Genomic DNA, 17,659 nt, shown 5'->3' with positions numbered 1-17,659 from the left:
TCGGGAAATTCCTTTGGACTCTTATTTTTCCGAAGTTGAGAAGAGCTGCCTCAGCGCTTTCCAAGGATCAGGAGCATCCATGACAAGCACACCCTCAGCCCTCTCCAGCCCGCCCCCAGCAGTGGACCCCACAGGAGGGAGGTGACCCTAGGACCCTTCTCCTCAAGGCCTTGGGCAACATCTGTTGAGTAAGACGAAAATATGGGTTGAAGATTAAGCCGCTCTGCCCTGGTTGGCCTGGCACAGGCTGGAAAATGTTTGGCTGGCAGGGCCCTGAAGCTGGCAGAGATCCTGGGCCCAAGGATGAGTGGTCCCGATCCTGGGGCAGGGATGTGGGGGTTGAACTGAAGTGAGATGGGTGAGAAGGCCAGAGGGAGAGCTGGGGGCATGGAGAAAACTCAACAAAAAGACAAACACACAGTGTGAGGCAAGAGGGAGGGGTCGGGGAGCCCAGAGACCAGCCCTGCAGGGGCTGAAGGGCAGGCATCGAAGGGAAAAGGAAGGAAAAATACGACCCGCCCTTTCCTCCCTCCTCTGAACCTGCTCAAAGCACTTGCCTGCCTGCCTGCCGTGAGGAAACAGGTGTTGAGTGCTCTCTAGGGGAAGCCAAACTTTCTCCCGGCTTCCCTTGGGCCACTTTCCCTCCCCAGGGACAGTATCAGAGTTTCCAGCTGGAGACTGCCCCCCCCCCCAATAGACCCCCACGGCCCAAGAGCAAAGAATCAGAGGACAACAGTCCTGTTTATTGAACACCTAATCTACGCTGAGCATCTGGCTGAATGCCTTTCTTCCAGCCACTCAATAAGCATGCATTGAGTACCTACTGTGTGTCAGATAGTGGGAATACAGCAGTGAACATAGAGGATAGAAACCCCTTGTCGTCATAGAGTTTACAGGCTGATGTGGTGGGAGGTTTATTTATTTATTTATTTAATTTTAATTGAAGGATAATTGCTTTACAGTATTGTGTTGGTTTCTACCAAACATCAACATAAATCAGCCATTGGTTTACCCATGTCCCCTCCCACTTGAACATCCCTCCCACCTCCCTCCCCATCCCACTCCTCTGGGTTGTTACTGAGCCCCGTTTGAGTTCCCTGAGTCATACAACAAATTCCCATTGGCTGTCTATTTTACATATGGTAATGTATGCTTTCATGTTGGTGGGAGCCTTTTAAAGGAGATCAGCAAGTAAGATGGTAACACATGCTAAGGGGCAAAGAAAGCAGGGAAGGGAGAGAGGTTTGCTGGGGGAAGGAAAATCTGACACTTGAGTAAAGACCTCAAGGAGGCAAAGTCTGGCAGGTATCCTTGGGAAAAGATCAGCAAGTGCAAAGGCCCTGAGGCAGTATCTGGCTGATGTTCAAGGACCAGCAAGAAGGCCAGGTAGTCACAGCAGACTGAGAGAAGGAGGGAGCTTTTAGAAGATGAGGTGAGAAAGGAAATCTACCCATCATTGTAGGGCTGCGTAGACCAATGGAAGAACCTGGGCCTTTAATCTCAGGGGTGAGCAGCCATTGGAGGCTTTGAATATAGACTGATTCGGTGAGTTTTATTCTCTTCACAGCCTTATTAGGTAGGTACTGTTACTAACTCCCAACCCGCAGAGGAGGAACTGAGGTCCAGAGAGGTTAACCAATGTGTCCATGGCCACAGACCCAGGCCCTGGGGAACTCCCTCACTCTTGATCACTCCTGGGGGGAGGCGGGCAGGTCCTGACTCAAGTGGGGAAATCTTCGGTGTCACAATCACCCCCCCACCAGATGGCTCATGCAACGCCCACAAGGGTCAGAGCCCCTCTGCCCAGGGTGGGCACATTACAGACGGGAACATTCCACAGCCTGGCCCAGGCAGGAGTGCCTTCTGCTGCCGTGCTGTGCTGTCCAAGTAGCTTCGGTCATATCCAACTCTTTGTGACCCAATGGGCTGTGGCCCGCCAGGCTCCTCTGTCCATGGGATTCTCCAGGCAAGAATACTGGAGTGAGTTGCCATGCCCTCCTCCAGGGGATCTTCCAGACCGAGGGTTTGAACCCATATCTCTTTATATCTCCTGCACTGGCAGATGGGTTCTTTATCACTAGCGCCACCTGGGAAGCTCATCCCTTCTGGTATCTAACTGCAATTCCTCCAGTCAGAACGCCAACCTATTCCCTTCGGTTCCAATCCCTGACCCCTCCTCATGTAAACAAAGCTCACGAGACTCCCGGAGGTCAAGCATCTGGCTCCTGACTGGAGAGCCCTAGACCCCAGAGCCCCCCAGCTATCCTCGACCAGCCAAGAACATTCTGTTCTCAGCAGCCAAGTAGCAGTCGCGTTGAAATGCTGAGACGTGGGCTCCTTCCTCTCCACCCCTCCCTGCCTGCCCTCCACGGCATCCTTCCGCAATCCCTGAGAGAGTTCTCGCCGGCAGTTCCAAACCAGGCCTGTACTCTGGCCTCATCCCCACAGTATTCGACCCCTAAGCCTTGCTGTTGTCAGATGACCTTTGACTGAGCTCTGTGCAAAGAATATTCCACATCTAGAGACGCACAGCTGGGCAGAGGTGAGGCCCAAAAGCATTTGAGCCCAGTGAGATTAGGAAGGAGGGGCCGATGCGAGGAAAGGATATGGAATGCCTGACCCATGGGAGTCTTGTGAGCTTTGTTTATGTGAGGAGGGGTCACAGGTTGGAACAGAAGGGAACAGGCTGGCATTCCAGCTGGAGGAACGCAGTTAGATACCAGAAGGGACTCCTGCCTGAGCCAGGTTGTGGAATGTTCCAGTATCCAGGCCGAGCCAAGTCATGGCTGGGCCTAGACCAGGAGGGCAGAGGGCAGTGACTCTGCTCTGCGTCCAAGAGACGTCTAAGAGTCACAATCACTTCTGCATACCTTTTTTCTCTTTTTTTGCATGCTTTATTTCATTCCACCAATGACCCTGAATAGAGAGGGGAAGGATGGGAGGCGGATATGTATCAGAACTGAGAAGGCCTTTGGAAGATCGAGTGTGTCCCCCTTCTTTGACAAAAAGGGAAACTGAGGTCCAGAAAGAGGGCAGGACTGGCCCACTGTCACACAGCACGTGGGTGTCAGAAGAGAAAAGACCAGTAAACCGGAGTGAGATGCCAGCATCCAGGCAGAGCAAGTCATGTGCCGACACCTCCAACTGCCTGGGTCCCACTGGGCCCTTGCCTACTCCCCAAGACTCCCACCCACATCAGTGTCACCACAGGCACCTCTACACCCATCAGTGGGAGGGAGCCCACTTGGGCCTCCATCACAAACTCCAGTCACAAACAAGTGCACACCTGTGTGTGTGTGTGTGGAGAGGCAGGACCCTCCCTCTCCAGTCCCCAGGGCCCCCGCCTGCCTCCTGTGCTGGGCTGGGGAGCAGGAGGGAGCTCTGAAAGGTAATAAGACAGAGAGACGGCAGGGAGGGAAACATTCCAAATCAGCCCAGCTAGGATGGGTCTGGAGCAGGCCCCTCTCCCCAGCCCATAACTCACAGGAGTCCTGCCCTATCCACACTTTTCTGGAAGCCTGACTGGAGGAAAGAGAGAGCAGTGAGGGGGTGGGGGACATGGAGAGAGGGCAGAAAAGCAGAGTCAGCCAAAGAGCCTGGAGATGGAGCAGGCCGCCTGAATGTGACTGATTTCCCAGGTACCTGGACTCTGTGGGTCATGCCATCCATTTCCCCACCTCCAGCCAAAGGGGACCTGACCAGGGACCAGGCAGGTCAAAGGAGATGCCATCCCCCTGTTCTGTAAGCCCCAAGACAACAGGCACCTGACCAGGCCTAGAGACAGGCGAGATGCCCTTTTATGGGCTTTTCCAAGGACTTAAGTCTCAAGATTGAAATAAGAGGCCCCGAGTCTCATGAAGTCACGAAGGGACCTCATGACTCATTTCCTCCAAGTTGGGCTTCAGTTTCAGGACACGGCCCCTTCCTCCTCATTACCTAATGGCCCAGCACCCGTGGAGGCTACCAGGATGCTTGGGGGCTTCCCCAGTGGCTCAGCAGTAATGAATCTGCCTACAATGCAGAACACACGTGAGACATGAGTTGGATCCCTAGGTCTGGAAGATCCCCTGGAGAAGGGAATGGCAACCCACTCCGGTATTCTTGCCTGGGAAATCCCATGGACAGAGGAGCCTGGAGGGCTACAGTCCATGGGGTCGCAAAGACTGAGCGACTGAGCATGCACACAGGCAAAGTAAGCTGCAGCAGGAGCTGAGGAAAGAGAGGAGGGTGGGCTGGTGGGGCAGGAATGGACTGTCACTCACCACCAGTTCATGGCTGGATGGAGGAATGCAGGGGGCAGCCACCTGTGGGAGGAACAGAGAAAGGGCAAGGTTAGCATCTTTCATCCCCATAGAAACCCAGGGCCTCCTGAGATCATTTTGCTCCCCCACCAGCCCGTGCTAGACACCCCTCCCTTCAGCTCACAAACATTGACACCCCCCAGGAGGAGAGTTCATTGGAAGACTGTGTAGCAACACGTGAAAATGCCTAGGCAACAGTGCTCAGATGCAGAGGCAAAAATGAAATGGACACATTCTTAAAATTCTGTAAAAAGAAATATGCAGAAAGACCGGAGGTCAAAGCACCAGGGTTAAGGTAATAAGAATAAGGTGTTTTGTTGGTTTTTTTTTTCTTTTGCGTTATGTTCTAAATTTTCTGCAATATGGTAAGATTTGTTTTTTTGTTTGTTTGTTTGTTTTAAACCATGTTTAAGACCTCTAGGAAAGGAAAAGTCACCTCCTCCATTCTCCCAAATGCCAAGGTGTCTCACTCAAAGGTCAGAGCTGCAGAGGGCTGGCCAAGCTTCCCACACCATGTGGGGAAATGGCCTGGGGAAGGGCCTGTCGGCTCTTCCAAAAGAAACCAGCCACTCTGCTAATACATGTGAAAGGTCTTGAGGGTGAAAACACTCTCCAAGGGTGAGCTATTATTTTGTCATCATCCTCCTCTTCTCCTCTGATGAGGGAGGGGGTGGCCCCATGGCCTCCAGTCAGAGGGAGATGGGCGGAGAGAGGGGGCTGGATTGCTCCCTACCCTGAGATAACACTCCCTCCCCAGGGGCCCGGCAGCCAAACCACTACCCTGACAATTAGCAGAGGCCTTTATCAGAGACTCGGTGTGTTCCTTTTTTTCTAGCCAGGACACGTTTTTCTTGGAGCTCATACCTCAACCTTGGCTCCAATTCCTGACCTGAACACCATGCAGGGGCCCACAGAGGGGACGGAGGGGGAAGTTCTCCCCACCTCCCCCAGCCCCAGGCATGAGGATGTCTGGACATAAGCCGTGGATCACCAAAGAGCAGGTGGCTACCTTCTCCAACAGTGGGCGATCCAGTCCCCCCAGTCTAGAAGAGCAGTGACAGCCCCCAGCCCCAGTTGGAGCTGGCTGTTCATAGAGGCGTCACCCTCAGCTGAGTCCTTCTGTCCCCTGACCCTATTCTATCATCTGACCAGCTCCAGGGCCACCTGGCTTGACATGTCAGCTCAGAAGGGGTCCCTACTTATGGAACCATGGGCCCCGGGCTCTGGAAGAGGTGGAGGGGCTGGGAGTTGGCATCCCTGCGTTCTTGACCCCATCATGCTGCAGGCTCCCTGCCAACTCATTCTCCAGCAAAGTGACCTGAGTTGAGTCTCAGTACCTATCACCCTTGGAGGAGAGCATGGCAGCCCACTGCAGTATTCATGCTGGGAGGATTCCATGGACGGAGGAGCCTGGTGAGTTATCATTCGTAAGTTTCACAAAGAGTCAGACAAGACTGAAGCGACTTCGCACAGCACACACACTTACCACCCTGTACTGGACATTGCTCTAGGATTTGGGAGAATCATATATGAAGCCAAAACAAGGAACAATAACTATATTGAATGTGTACTATCAATATATAGCAGGCATTATTATCAATACCTTGAAAGTGTTAGTTACCCAGTCATGTTCAACTCTTTGCAACCCAATGGACTGTAGATCACCTGGTTCCTCTGACCATGGGGATTCTCCATGCAAGGATACTGGAGTGGATTGTCATGTCGTCCTCCAGGGGATCTTCCCAACCCAGGGATCAAACCCAGGTCTTCTGCATTGCAGGCAGATTCTTTACCATCCAGGCCACCAGGGCCATTATCACCATTATCAGTGTCTTACCCACATTAACCCATGTAATCCTTTCAACAACAGTAAGGTAGGTACTATCATATCTCCAGATGAGGTACAGGGGGCACAGAGAAATTAAACAACTTTCCCAAGGTCACACAGCTGATCAGTGACCCGGGGTGGGGTGAGGATGCCAGGAAAACAGGACAGAAGGGCAGGAAAGTCTGGAGGTGGCTGCAGCCTTCAGGATGCCCTGCTCATCAGACAAGGTCTCAGTCACTGCTGTCCCCTAGGCACCTTCAGAGCAGGAGTCCAGCATCTAGCAGTGACCTCCTCCCTGTCTCCTTCCACCCCCAGCCCCAAATCCCACTCTGGGGCTTGTAGGTTTCAACCTCCTGGGGCCAGGCCCTCCTGTCCCACTCCTCCTAACACCCTTGGGCCCTCAGGCCCAAGTGGGAGTGGGTCAACCCACAGATCAGCACCCTGCTCTGCTCCTTCTCTCGGAGCTAGAGCTGGAACAGGGCTGAGACCCTAAATGTGGAATCAGATGCAAGAGGAGAGGATGCTGCCGGCTAGTGCCACGGCCTCCCAGCCACAGGCAAGTCCCATCCACCACCGCTGTCTTCCCCTGCAGTATCCAAGAGTGGGTGTCTGGTCTCCATTCGGGACTGGGGGTTAGGGAAGTGAGGGGGGTTACGGACACATACTGAGGCAAAGGCAGGAAGGACAGGTGTCCTCTGAGACAAGAGGGAGAGCCTCTTCTCTAGGACCACCCTAAAGTACTAGTCGCTCAATCGTGTCCAACTCCCTGCAACCCCCTGGACTGTAGCCCACCAGGCTCCTATGTCCATGGGATTCTCCAGGCAAGAATACTGGAGTGGGTTGCCATTCCCTTCTCCAAGTACCACCCTGAAGCAATGGGGAACCACGGAACCTGATCCCAGGTCCCATCCTTGTCCTCTCTGAGGACTTAGATCTGCACTGTGGACCCCCAGTTTGCGGGCCTGATGCCGGGGTACCCCTTCATGGCCTGCTGCCCCCCAGGGCCTCCTCCACCCACTGCCCACAGCTGCACATTCCAGGCCAGCCCGCCAGCCAGCCCACTAACTTTGTTGTGTGTTTCAATGTTTCTTGTCTCTCTATTTTTTTTTAAAGCAGAGAAATGTTTCCTTAAAAGGCTCTCTCCTTCCCTCCGGCACCCTGGCTCCTGGCCACCCCCTCAGGAGCCTGGAATGTGCCAGGGAGGGCCAGAGCCCCTTGCCACTCTGGCCCGGGCCCTGCGGCCCCACACTCCTGGTGTCCGCAGCAACGACTCCCACTGCCCCTGGGGACCCCAGCTAGGAGCCCTCCCTCTGCAAAGAGGGCAGACACGGGGGTGCCGGTCATTTGTCTCCCCAGGGCTGGCAGGACAGGATTGCAGGGCTCAGGCCCGGGAATTCGGCCTCAGGTAAGCCTCCTCCCCGGATCTCCCTCCACAATCCTTCCTCACACAGAGGGTGTGAGACGGTGGGCCTGAGGCTCAGCCTTTCCATTCTGAAAACTATAACAATACTAAAAGTAGCAGCAGCAGCAAATACTCCCATCAAACTTGCTACCGGCCAGGCACTCTGCTTTGTACCTGGCATGAGTTAACTCACTCCATTCCCACAACCCTGAGCATCCCATTTTGTGGCTGAGAAGACCAAGGCACAGAGGTCATTCAAGTGTCCAACAGAGAAGGCGGGATGCAAGCCCAGCCGTCTGGCTGTAGACAAGGACGTGGCCTGGCCCTCTCTGCCGTGCCTACTCTTTTGTAAAGACGAGTTTCCCCAGAGCCCAACACAACGACAGCAGGAACAGAAAGTTATGGGATGTGCCTGTGTGTCTATTGCTGTCCTAAGCCCTTTCCCTGGACTCATTTGATCCTAATAAAAACGCAGACTTTGGACACAGTAGGGAAGGAGAGGGTGGGACGAATTGAGACAGTAGCGTTGACATATATACACTCTCATGTGTAAAATAGAGAGCCAGTGGGAAGCTGTTATATGGGCACAGAGCGCTCAACCTGTGCTCTGTGATGACCTAGAGGGGTGGGATGGGGTGGGAGGCTCAGGAGGGAAGGGACATATGTGTACTTGTGGCTGATTCACGTTGTTGTATGGCAGAGGCCAATACAATATTGCAAAGCAATGATCCTCCAATTTTAAAAAGTTTCTTTAAAGTTCACAGGGGAAAAGACGCATGAGTTATCATATATTACCCCCATTTCACAGATGCAGAAACTAAGGCACAGCAAGGGTAACGACTTGCCCAAGGCCACTGCAGCAGAACAGTGCAGCTCTGGAGGTAGAAAGGCAGGAATGCTGCCAGGATGTGGACGTTACCAGGCTCCATAGCCTGGCACTGGGGCCAAAGCCTGGCATTCATCAGCCCTCCACCCACTAATATTTTCTGAACTTCAGAGGTCCCCGGGAACAGTGCCAACAACAGGACACAGCCTTGGAGACTCCCCCCAGGACAAGAGAGTCCTGAGAGCAGGCAACCCAGTCAGGGGGCGCCCTGCACAACCCATCCCCTGGCCTGTTCCCCAGTGTCTCTCTGTGTCCATCCCCCTTGTCCAGGACCCAAAGCCACACCCAAGGGGTGGGCTCCTCTCAGTCCTCGGGACACACTTAGCTCTCTTCTTCCTCAGGGCCTCTGAGTATGCAGTTTCTTGCCCAGATGCTCTTCGCCCAGCTGTCTGCACAGCTGGGTCCTTCCTATTCTTCTGGCTTTGGCTTAAATGCTACCACCCTAGAGAGAAGCCCTCCCTGATTCCCTTAAGCTACACACACACACACACACACACACACAGCTATCCTCTCTCCTGAATTCCTCTCTCTCCTTCACAGTCCTAAATACAATGTGTAATTATAGACGTGTTTATTTCCTTGTCTATAATTTGTTACTCAATAGAGAAATCAAGTGCCCTAAAGGAAAGGAGTATGCCTTGTTCATCATGCTAGTCCCAGCACACAGAGGCACACACGAAAGATTTATGGAAAGATGAAAGCGGCTCAAGGCCCAAGGACAGGAGGCACCAGTCACCACTACTAGCGATAGGATCACTGCCATCTGTTAGGTTCCTACTCAAGGGAGCTAATTCTACCATATGCCTGTGTTGTCTCTGAGACCCTCCAATCCTACAGAGTCGGTATTACTGCTCCCATTTTACAAATGAAGAAATTGAGGCTTGAAGAGATCATAACAGAGTCAACCAGCCAGAAGGGGAGAGTTGTAGGTGAAAACCCAGGCACCTGCCTCTCATTGCCCCCATTACCTCACTACCTGATGAGTGGCAGGACCTCATCCCCAAATGGGTGACACTCCCATCTTCAAGTCTCGGGATTGGTTACATGACATCCCGGCCTTTCACGGGTCCCCAAACCCATGTCCACCTGGTCCCCAGGGCTGGAGGGCAGCCCAGCCAAACTAGAATCACTTGAGTCTGGGGATTGAGCATTTTATATAATCCTGAGCAGAAAAGAGATCTCCCCCATATCTTGCTAGCCTCCCCCCCACACACACTTTAATTATGGTAAAATGCACATAACATAAAATTTACCATTTTAACTAGTTTAAGTCAGTGGCATTGTATATTAACAATGCCGTATAATCATCTCCACTATCCATTTCCAGAACATTTTCATTATTCCAAACCCATCAAACAATAATTCCCCATTCCCCCCACCCCAGTAACCTCTCATCTACTTTCTGTCTCTGTGAACTTGCCTATTCTAGGTACCTCATATAAGAGGAATCATACAATATTTGTATTTTTGTCTGGATTATTTCACTAAATGTTATAAGCTGAAGTATCCCTCCAAATTCTTAGGTTGAAGTCCAAACCTCCAGTACCTCACAATACGACTGTATGTAGAGATGGGGCCTTTAAATGTGTGTATTTGTTGCTCGGTCGTGTCTGACTCTTTGCAACCCCATGGACTGTAGCCTGTCCATGGGAATCTCCAGGCAAGAACACTGGAGTTGGTAGCCATTCCTTTCTCCAGGGTATCTTCCCAATCCAGAGATCAAACCCACATTTCCTGTGTTGCAGGCAGGCTCTTTACCGTCTAAGCCACCAGGGAAGCCCCAGGGGTGATTAAGTTAAGGTGAGGCCATTAAGGTGGGCCCTAATCCAATATGACTCGTGTCCTTACAAGAAAAGATCAAGACCCACAGAGAGTCACTAGGGGTACATGCACAAACGGAGGACCACTGAAGACAAAAGGAGAAAGTGGCTGTCTACAAGCCAAGGAGGGCCTCAGCAGAAACCATACCTGCCGGCACCTTGATCTTGACCTCCAGCCTCCAGACCGTGAAAAACTAATTTCTGTTGTTTAAACCACTGAGTTCGTGGGTCTTCCCTGGTGGTCCAGTGGCTAAGACTCCACGCTCCCAATGCAGGAGGCCTGGGTAAGATTACTGGTCAGGGAATTAGATGCTACATGCCACAACTAAGAGTTTGCATGCTGCATGTTGCAACAAGATTGAAAATCTTGTGTGTCGCAACTAAGACCCGGGGAAGCCAAATAAATAAATAAACCACTGAGTGTGTGATATTTTGTTATGCCAGACCCAACAAACTAACACTCTGCATAATGCTTTCAAGACTTTCTCACGTCGCAGCATGTATCAGAGTTGCATTCCTCTTTGAGGCTGAATACTACTCCATCGTATGACTATACCACATTGTGTTTACCCGTCCGTCCATCAGTGGACACTTGGGTTGCTTCCAGAGAAGCTCTTGCTGACACCTACTGCACATGCCTCCCCCAGCAACTCCAGGCACCCACCTGGAATGACACCCACCCCTCTTCATGACCACCCTGACGTAGGTTCTTAGCATCCTCATCTTACAGCTCAGGCAGTTCAACAATTCTGTGAGATCCAAGATGGCACATCTATCAAGTGACAGTGTCAGGACTGATACCTGGTCGCCCTGCCGGCAATACCTGCCTTTCCCAGCAAGTCACACTGCCCCGCGGCCAGATGAGGCCCATGCTATGGCAGAGGAGCCGGGGCTGTGAGAACACAGAGAAAGCTGGGGGGAAATTGGGGGTTACCCAGGCATACTCCATGGAAGAGGGGGCACCTGAGCCAGGCCTCAGTAACACATTGCTTTTGTTTGTGTACTGTGTGGGTCCCCCTGTGAGCCCCAGGAGGGCAGGAAGCCCATGGGTCATTTTCCTCAAGAAGCTCTGGGGCTCTGCTCAGAACCTGGAGCTTACGAGGTCCATAGGTAGGTTTTGAAGGTGGCGATGGGGAAAGGGCATTTCAGGTAGAAATAACCACACAAACAAGGCATGGAGGTAGGAATGCTTCCCACATCAAAAGAATCCCCTTGGGCTGGGACTCAGGATGGGGGAAGGGAAGGAAGAGATGGCGCTGGAAGGCATGTAGAAGGAGATGAGGCAGACGCCTGAAAGTCTCCCTCCAGGCTGGATGATGGGAGACTCTGAAGGCCCAGGAGAGGAGTTAAGACTTTCAACTACCGGCACTGGGGAGCCACTGAAGATGCCTGAGTAGGAGAGGGACCAGGGGAGGTAAAGGATGGGGAGCTTAATGCAAGCAGGAGATGTTCAGTAACACTAAGAATAATGGGGGGAGGGGGAAAGATGGGGAGGAGCCCTGAAGTCTAGAGACAAGGGGCCATCACATTGCAGGTCTCCTGCATTGCCGGCAGATTCTTTACCAGCTGAGCCACAAGGGAAGCCCAAGAATACTGGAGTGGGTAGCCTATCCCTTTTCCAGCGGATCTTCCCGACCCAGGAATCAAACTGGGGTCTCCTGCGCTGCAGGTGGATTTTTTTACCAATTAAGCTATCGGGGAAGCCCTAAGGGGCCCTCAGGTACCTGAAACTCTACAGGCCCCCATCCTCACCTCATGTTAACATATGCCCCCTCCTGACTCTACTGCTCTCCTCCACCCAGAGCATGGAGGGCACAGCCACAGTTCTTGCATTCCAGAGACGGGGATCCCGCCCTCAGCTCTGCCTGCTGCTCATCCTCTGGGCCCCACTCAAGGAACTTGTGGTGGCCAGGAATCAGCCATCCTCCGAGACTTGGTCACTGAGGTGATACCGAGGAGTCAAGAATAATGCAGACTATGATCCTGGAGGGACCCAGCCCACGAGCCCCGCATCTGAGGACACGATCAGATGACCTCCGTGTGTGGAGAGCCCAGCACCTCCAAGTTCACATTACGAATCCCCACGGGGCTCTATAAAGCCCAGCCAGCCCCTGCCAGCCAGACCAAGGCAGGCTGGGAGCCCCCGCCAACTAGACCAGGGCTTGGCTTGAAAACCGGGCGAGGGGTGAGTGTAGACACTCACAGTCAGACAGCTACACGGGGCCCAGCCATGGGGGTAGGGGATGGGCACTGGGCAAGTACAAGGCCGAGGGTGAAAAGGGCAGCACCCCAGGGCAGCTCGAAGACACTGGCCTCCCAGCCTGAGCCTCGAGCCTGAAGCTCTGGGCTGGGGGGTTCCCGAGAAGGAGGGGGCCCCTGCCCTGGCTCCATTTCCTCCCCAGGCCTGTGCCTCCCCTCCAGGCCACCCATCCTCACCAGAGCTTGCTCTCAACCTGCTCTGCTGTTTCCTTCCCTTATATAGAGTTCTGCTCACGACCGGGAAAGGAACTGCGTCAAGTTCCTGGAGGCAAGAAGGGGCCTGTTCCCAGGGACACCTCGAGGTGAGGGGCGGGGGGGCCACGCCACTTCAGGGCCAGAGTCCCCTTCAGGGCCAGGGAGCCAGCCGGGGGCAGGGAGGGGGCCTGAGCTTTTCTCCAAGCCCAGCAGTCTCCAACTTAGAAGCCAAGCAGACAAGACACACGGGCGACCCAGAGGGCTGACTCCAGTCACTGCCCCCAGAGTTCTAGGCCCATCCCCTCCCCAAATCCTCCTGGGCCAGGCTCCTCTTGGACCACTGACCCAGTCATTCCCCCCCACCAAGCTCCAGCAGCTCCCCTGAACCCCAACCCTCCCTCTTATCCTGGGAGCCTTTTCTCAGGCCCCACTCACTGGCCACCCCAGCCCCTGCCGGCCGCCAAGTCCTGTTGCACGCTCAAGAAGGGCCCTCCAGACAGGGAAGTTTCTAGCCACACCCACACACAGCAGCCCTGACCTGCACAGCCCAACCCCATACAAGGGGAGGGCCGGGTGTGCCAGACCCTCTTGAGCCTGCTGGAATGTGACATTTCAGAGCAGACACTTCCCCAGAAGGTCGTGGCAGCAGCAAAGCAGGTAAGGTGGGTCTGGCACTGAGCGCCAGCCAGTCCCCTTCAGAGCCTGTCTGGTGGATGGCATAAGATAGCACCCAGATCTCTGGATGCCGAGCTGGTGGCAGAACATCTTTTCTGATCTGCCTCCTCTGAGACCCAAGCCGGGACCCCAAGGGCCCAGCTCAGGGGCCACACTGGCCCACACCCAAAATCAGTGACCCTGGAGGGCCGAGTTGCATACCAGACCAGACTTATGAACAAACCCTTGTGAGCAAGAAAGTTAGAGAAGCTGAGTTCAACAGACAGGTACCAAGCATCTCCTACGTGCCAGGTCCTGGGAGCACAAGAGGGGAGCCACAGGCCCAGGAGAGGCCTGGCAATGACAAGGGTGGGGCGTGCAGGGGCGAGAGGGCAGAGCTGGGCCCAGGACTCGACACGGGTCAGCCCCCTGGGCTCACAGCCCTGTCCCCCCTCTGCCTCCTCCTGCCTCCTTCACTGCCATTGACGTCCACCCCACTCCTCGACCACCTAAGGTTGTTAAACCAAAAACCTGAGGGTCAGCTGGATTCTTCCTACACCCCCCCTCCCCACCAAGCTTGGCCAATTCCTCCACCAGAGTATCCTTCCAAGCCACTCCTTCACCCCTAGCCTCTTTAAATCATGGAGATTCTTACAACAGCCTCCTGACATCAGCCTCCTTGCCCTCAGCCCAGACCTCTAAGCCTCTCTCCACTCAGCAGCCACGGAACTGTTTCTACAAGGCACAGCCGGTCATGCCACTCCTGCCTGAAGTCCTTGCACGGCTCCCAGCTCCGCGGGATAAAGTCCAGATGCCCTAATATGGTCCTCACAGCCCTTCGGGACCTGGCTGTGTCTCTCTTTCCAGTCCCATTTCTCACCTCTCCGCCTCGAAGCCCTTGCTCCAGCCAGAGAACACAACTTTCAAGTTTGTTTGTTTGTTTTCCCATATGGTACACTGTGAGGTAGGGGTTATCAGCCCTTTTTACAGAACAGGAAGCAAGACTCTGAGGGGTCACAGCCTTAGCCTGCAGTAGGTAATGGAACCAGAGTTCCAACCTGGTGGCACCCCATGACTTGGCTCTGCCCAGGACCACAGCACTTTGCCACAAATCAGGGGTCACATGTAGAGTTTCATGGGGGACATGGCTTCTAAGGCAGGTGGGCTGGGAAGATGTCAGAGTCAAGAGGAGGGTGGGGGCAGAACAGGAGACCAAAGTGAAAGGAGACTCTGAGCTGGGGTTCTGAGCAGAGTAGGGAGGTTACCAAGAACATTCCAAGGGGAGGTAAAAAGACAGAGGAGAAATGGGTCACCACTGAGGGGCCCAGTTCGGAGCACTCAGAGGACGCAGGGCCTGTTATATAAGTGGAAGCACTCAACAAGGAGTCTGACAGGCAGACTCCAAGGTCACCTTCTCCTAAGACCTAAAGAGCAGGGAAAACCCCAGCTCTTCTTTCCCACCTGGAGCAGAGCCTTTTGTCGTGGAGCAGGGGGGTGGAGGACATGGCCTCCAGCACAGAAAACATTGCTTCTAGGAAGTTCCTAGAAGAATCTGGTGAAGGAAAGGACTGTGGTTTGTGGTCAAGGTTCTAGTGGAACCGGGGACAGGGAGGAGGTGATGGGCACACAAGCAAGGCAGTGCACTTCTTCACCAACAGTAACAGGGGTCCTCGGTGCCACGTTCCCAGCTTCAGAGCCAGAGAGGAATAAGAATGGCCTGACCCAGGAGGGGAACTTGTGGCCCAGTGGAGGAGACAGGCATGTAAACAGAGAACTACAAACGAGCCCAAGAACTGCTGTAATGGAGGTATAAGAGGGCTATTATTTCACTGGGATTCAAGTCCATCTGGTTTTCCAGAAATTACACCCAGAGAGAGACTGCCCACTCTGCCCCCTCACTCTCCATGAGGGTTTCTGTCCCTGATGAAAACTTGAAGGATCAAAGTCTTTGACCCTAAGCTGTGCTAAAACAGTGAGGAAAGAAGGATGCGTGGGAGAAAAAAAAATGTATTAATAAGAGCAAGGGGGAAACCAAAGAAGCCAGAGGGGTCAGGACCTGCCAAGGAGCATGAAAGGGGCCCCAGCAGAAGAGGCTGGGGCAGGGGTGGAGGAGAGGATGGGCTGAGCCAGGCCCCAAACTGAGAATTCCAAGGCTGGGGGTCATCCTCAAACCTGCACAGACAAGAGAGGTTCCCTGTGCCTTCCTAAACTCAGCCACAGTCAGCTCTCAGGACAACAGGACAACAGCTTGCAGGCTTCAGGCCCTTCCACATCTTCAGGAGGCTTTGCAAACCACAGGTGCGCATGGCTCTTTTTCCTAATCTCAAAGATATCACTGACTGTCTGGGGTAGCATCAACTGGACAATAGCATTTGAGGAGGGAAAGCTACCCGAAAATGTACACTTTCAATCATAAGATGCATTCCAAGTTCAAAAGCATTAAACAGAATGTAGGAGGGAAAAAAAGACATCTCAGATTTGAAGAAATGGCCCAAAGCTTTTTTGGTTCTTCAGGCTTTTCACACTACCTGCATCACTGCCCAATGCTGCTGAAGGCCTACCCACTTCTTTAAAGATTTAAGGCTTGTCAAAAGAAAAGCAAACAGGAGAAAATTCTGTATTCTCCAAGCCCATCTGTAGCCTTGCCTTCCCTAAGCCACTAAAAGTCATTTAGTCTCATCACTTGACTACAAACTGCTCTTTGTGAACCTAACACAAACATGGTAACTGGAAGTAGGTGCAACTCTAAAAGATCATAACACCTTCTGCTTGTGGGTCCTCACTTCTAAATTCCTGAACACATTGAGGGGCATGAGTTTCCAACCAAAAGATAAGAGGTAAGATAGAAAAGCCCCGGACTGGGTTAGTGGAGTGGAAGTCACTCAGTCGTGTCTGACTCTTTGCAACCCCATGGACTATACAGTCCATGGAATTCTCCAGGCCAGAATACTGGAGTGGGTAGCAGTTCCCTTCTCCAGGGGATGTTCCCAACCCAGGGATCGAACCCAGGTCTCCCGCATTTCAGGCGGATTCTTTACCAGCTGAGCCACAAGGGAAGCCAAGGGGACGCATACTCACCTTGTGGTACAGAAACAGGAAACTTGAAGATTCGTCCCTACAGAGCCACTGACTTGCCACGTGCAGACCCTGCTTGAGGGTGGGTATTGTCTGAGTACCGTCAAGACAGCAGTAGAACAGGACAGTGGCTTTGTAAGATGCACACAGCCTACGAATGACAAGTGATTCTTGCACCAAACCCGCAGCTGCGTTCGAGGAGCCCGAGGGTTAGGCCTGGGCTCAAATACCCATCCGCCACAGACCCGCTACTGAGAGCTAAATTGGGGATAAGGAGGCCTACTTTGCAGAATGGTTGCGTGCACTCATGCTAAGTCTCCTCAGCGGTGTCCGACTCTGTGCAATACTATGGACTGTTGCCCACCAGGCTGCTCTGTCCACAGGATTCTCCAGGCAAGAATACTGGAGTGGATTGCCATGCCCTCCTCCAGTGGGATCTTCCCAACCTAGGGATCGAACCCATGTCTCTTACATCTCCTGCACCGGCAGCCAGGTCTTTACCACTGGTTGGGAGGACAAAATAAAGCTGACCGAGATGACACGAGTAAAAATGCCTGGAACACAGCACATGCTTGGAAAACATTAGCCCCTTTCCATTTGAGCCGGACGCAGTTCCCGCACCTCTCCATGCCTCAACGCCTTTGTTTATAGGTGAGCAAACTGTACGGGGCATACCATGTGCATCTGATGTGTAATCCTCTCTCGATTACTCACAAAATCCTCTCTCCAACCCTGTGATGTAGGTTTTGTTCATAGGCCCACTTTATAGAGGTCAAAACTGAGGAACAATAACAGAATAAGAGGAATCTACCTTAAGTCAGAGCTCGGAGCAGTATAAATACAATGCAAAAGATTATCATCAAACAATTCAACTTTTTTCTTTGGCACTTCCGACTATTACATGGCCTAAGCTTCAATTATCTGAAAATTCACTCATGTAGAAAACTCCTGGGCCACAGATGGCAGCAGCAAGAGGAGCCAGTGTGATGGTTCCGCACAATTAGTGCATGTCAAGGGCTGGTGTTCTGGAGCCCCATCTGCTCTGATGGACTGCTCCAGGGGTCTCAGGGGCACGAGGTCTCCAGGGCAGGACAGCCCGGCTCCCGCAGCTCCTTTAAATCCATCTGTGGCCCAGTCACAGGAAGGCCCTCCCGATCCCAATTAGCCAGCAGCAGAGACTTGAAGCCAGGCCAGCACTGAAGGCCAGCGGAGGCCTGGCTGTCACCAGCATTGTTCGGG

General features: G+C 53.2%; 1 protein-coding gene across 7 annotated transcripts in view; it reads right to left on the bottom strand.

Moving 5' to 3' along the window:
• Positions 1-17,659, bottom strand: part of TNS1 (tensin 1) — a 208,339-nt gene that overhangs the window by 114,881 nt on the left and 75,799 nt on the right. For all 7 annotated transcript variants that reach the window (XM_065930605.1, XM_065930604.1, XM_065930606.1 and 4 more), the window contains one exon: positions 4,263-4,304. In XM_065930605.1, coding sequence (XP_065786677.1) covers positions 4,263-4,304 — 42 coding nt within the window. The remainder of the gene's footprint in view (positions 1-4,262; positions 4,305-17,659) is intronic.

Source organism: Muntiacus reevesi, chromosome 3 (assembly GCF_963930625.1).
Source record: "Muntiacus reevesi chromosome 3, mMunRee1.1, whole genome shotgun sequence".
In the NCBI taxonomy this organism is placed as follows: domain Eukaryota; kingdom Metazoa; phylum Chordata; class Mammalia; order Artiodactyla; family Cervidae; genus Muntiacus; species Muntiacus reevesi.
Note: the sequence above shows the minus strand (reverse complement) of the source record. Positions and strands in the feature narration are given on the sequence as shown.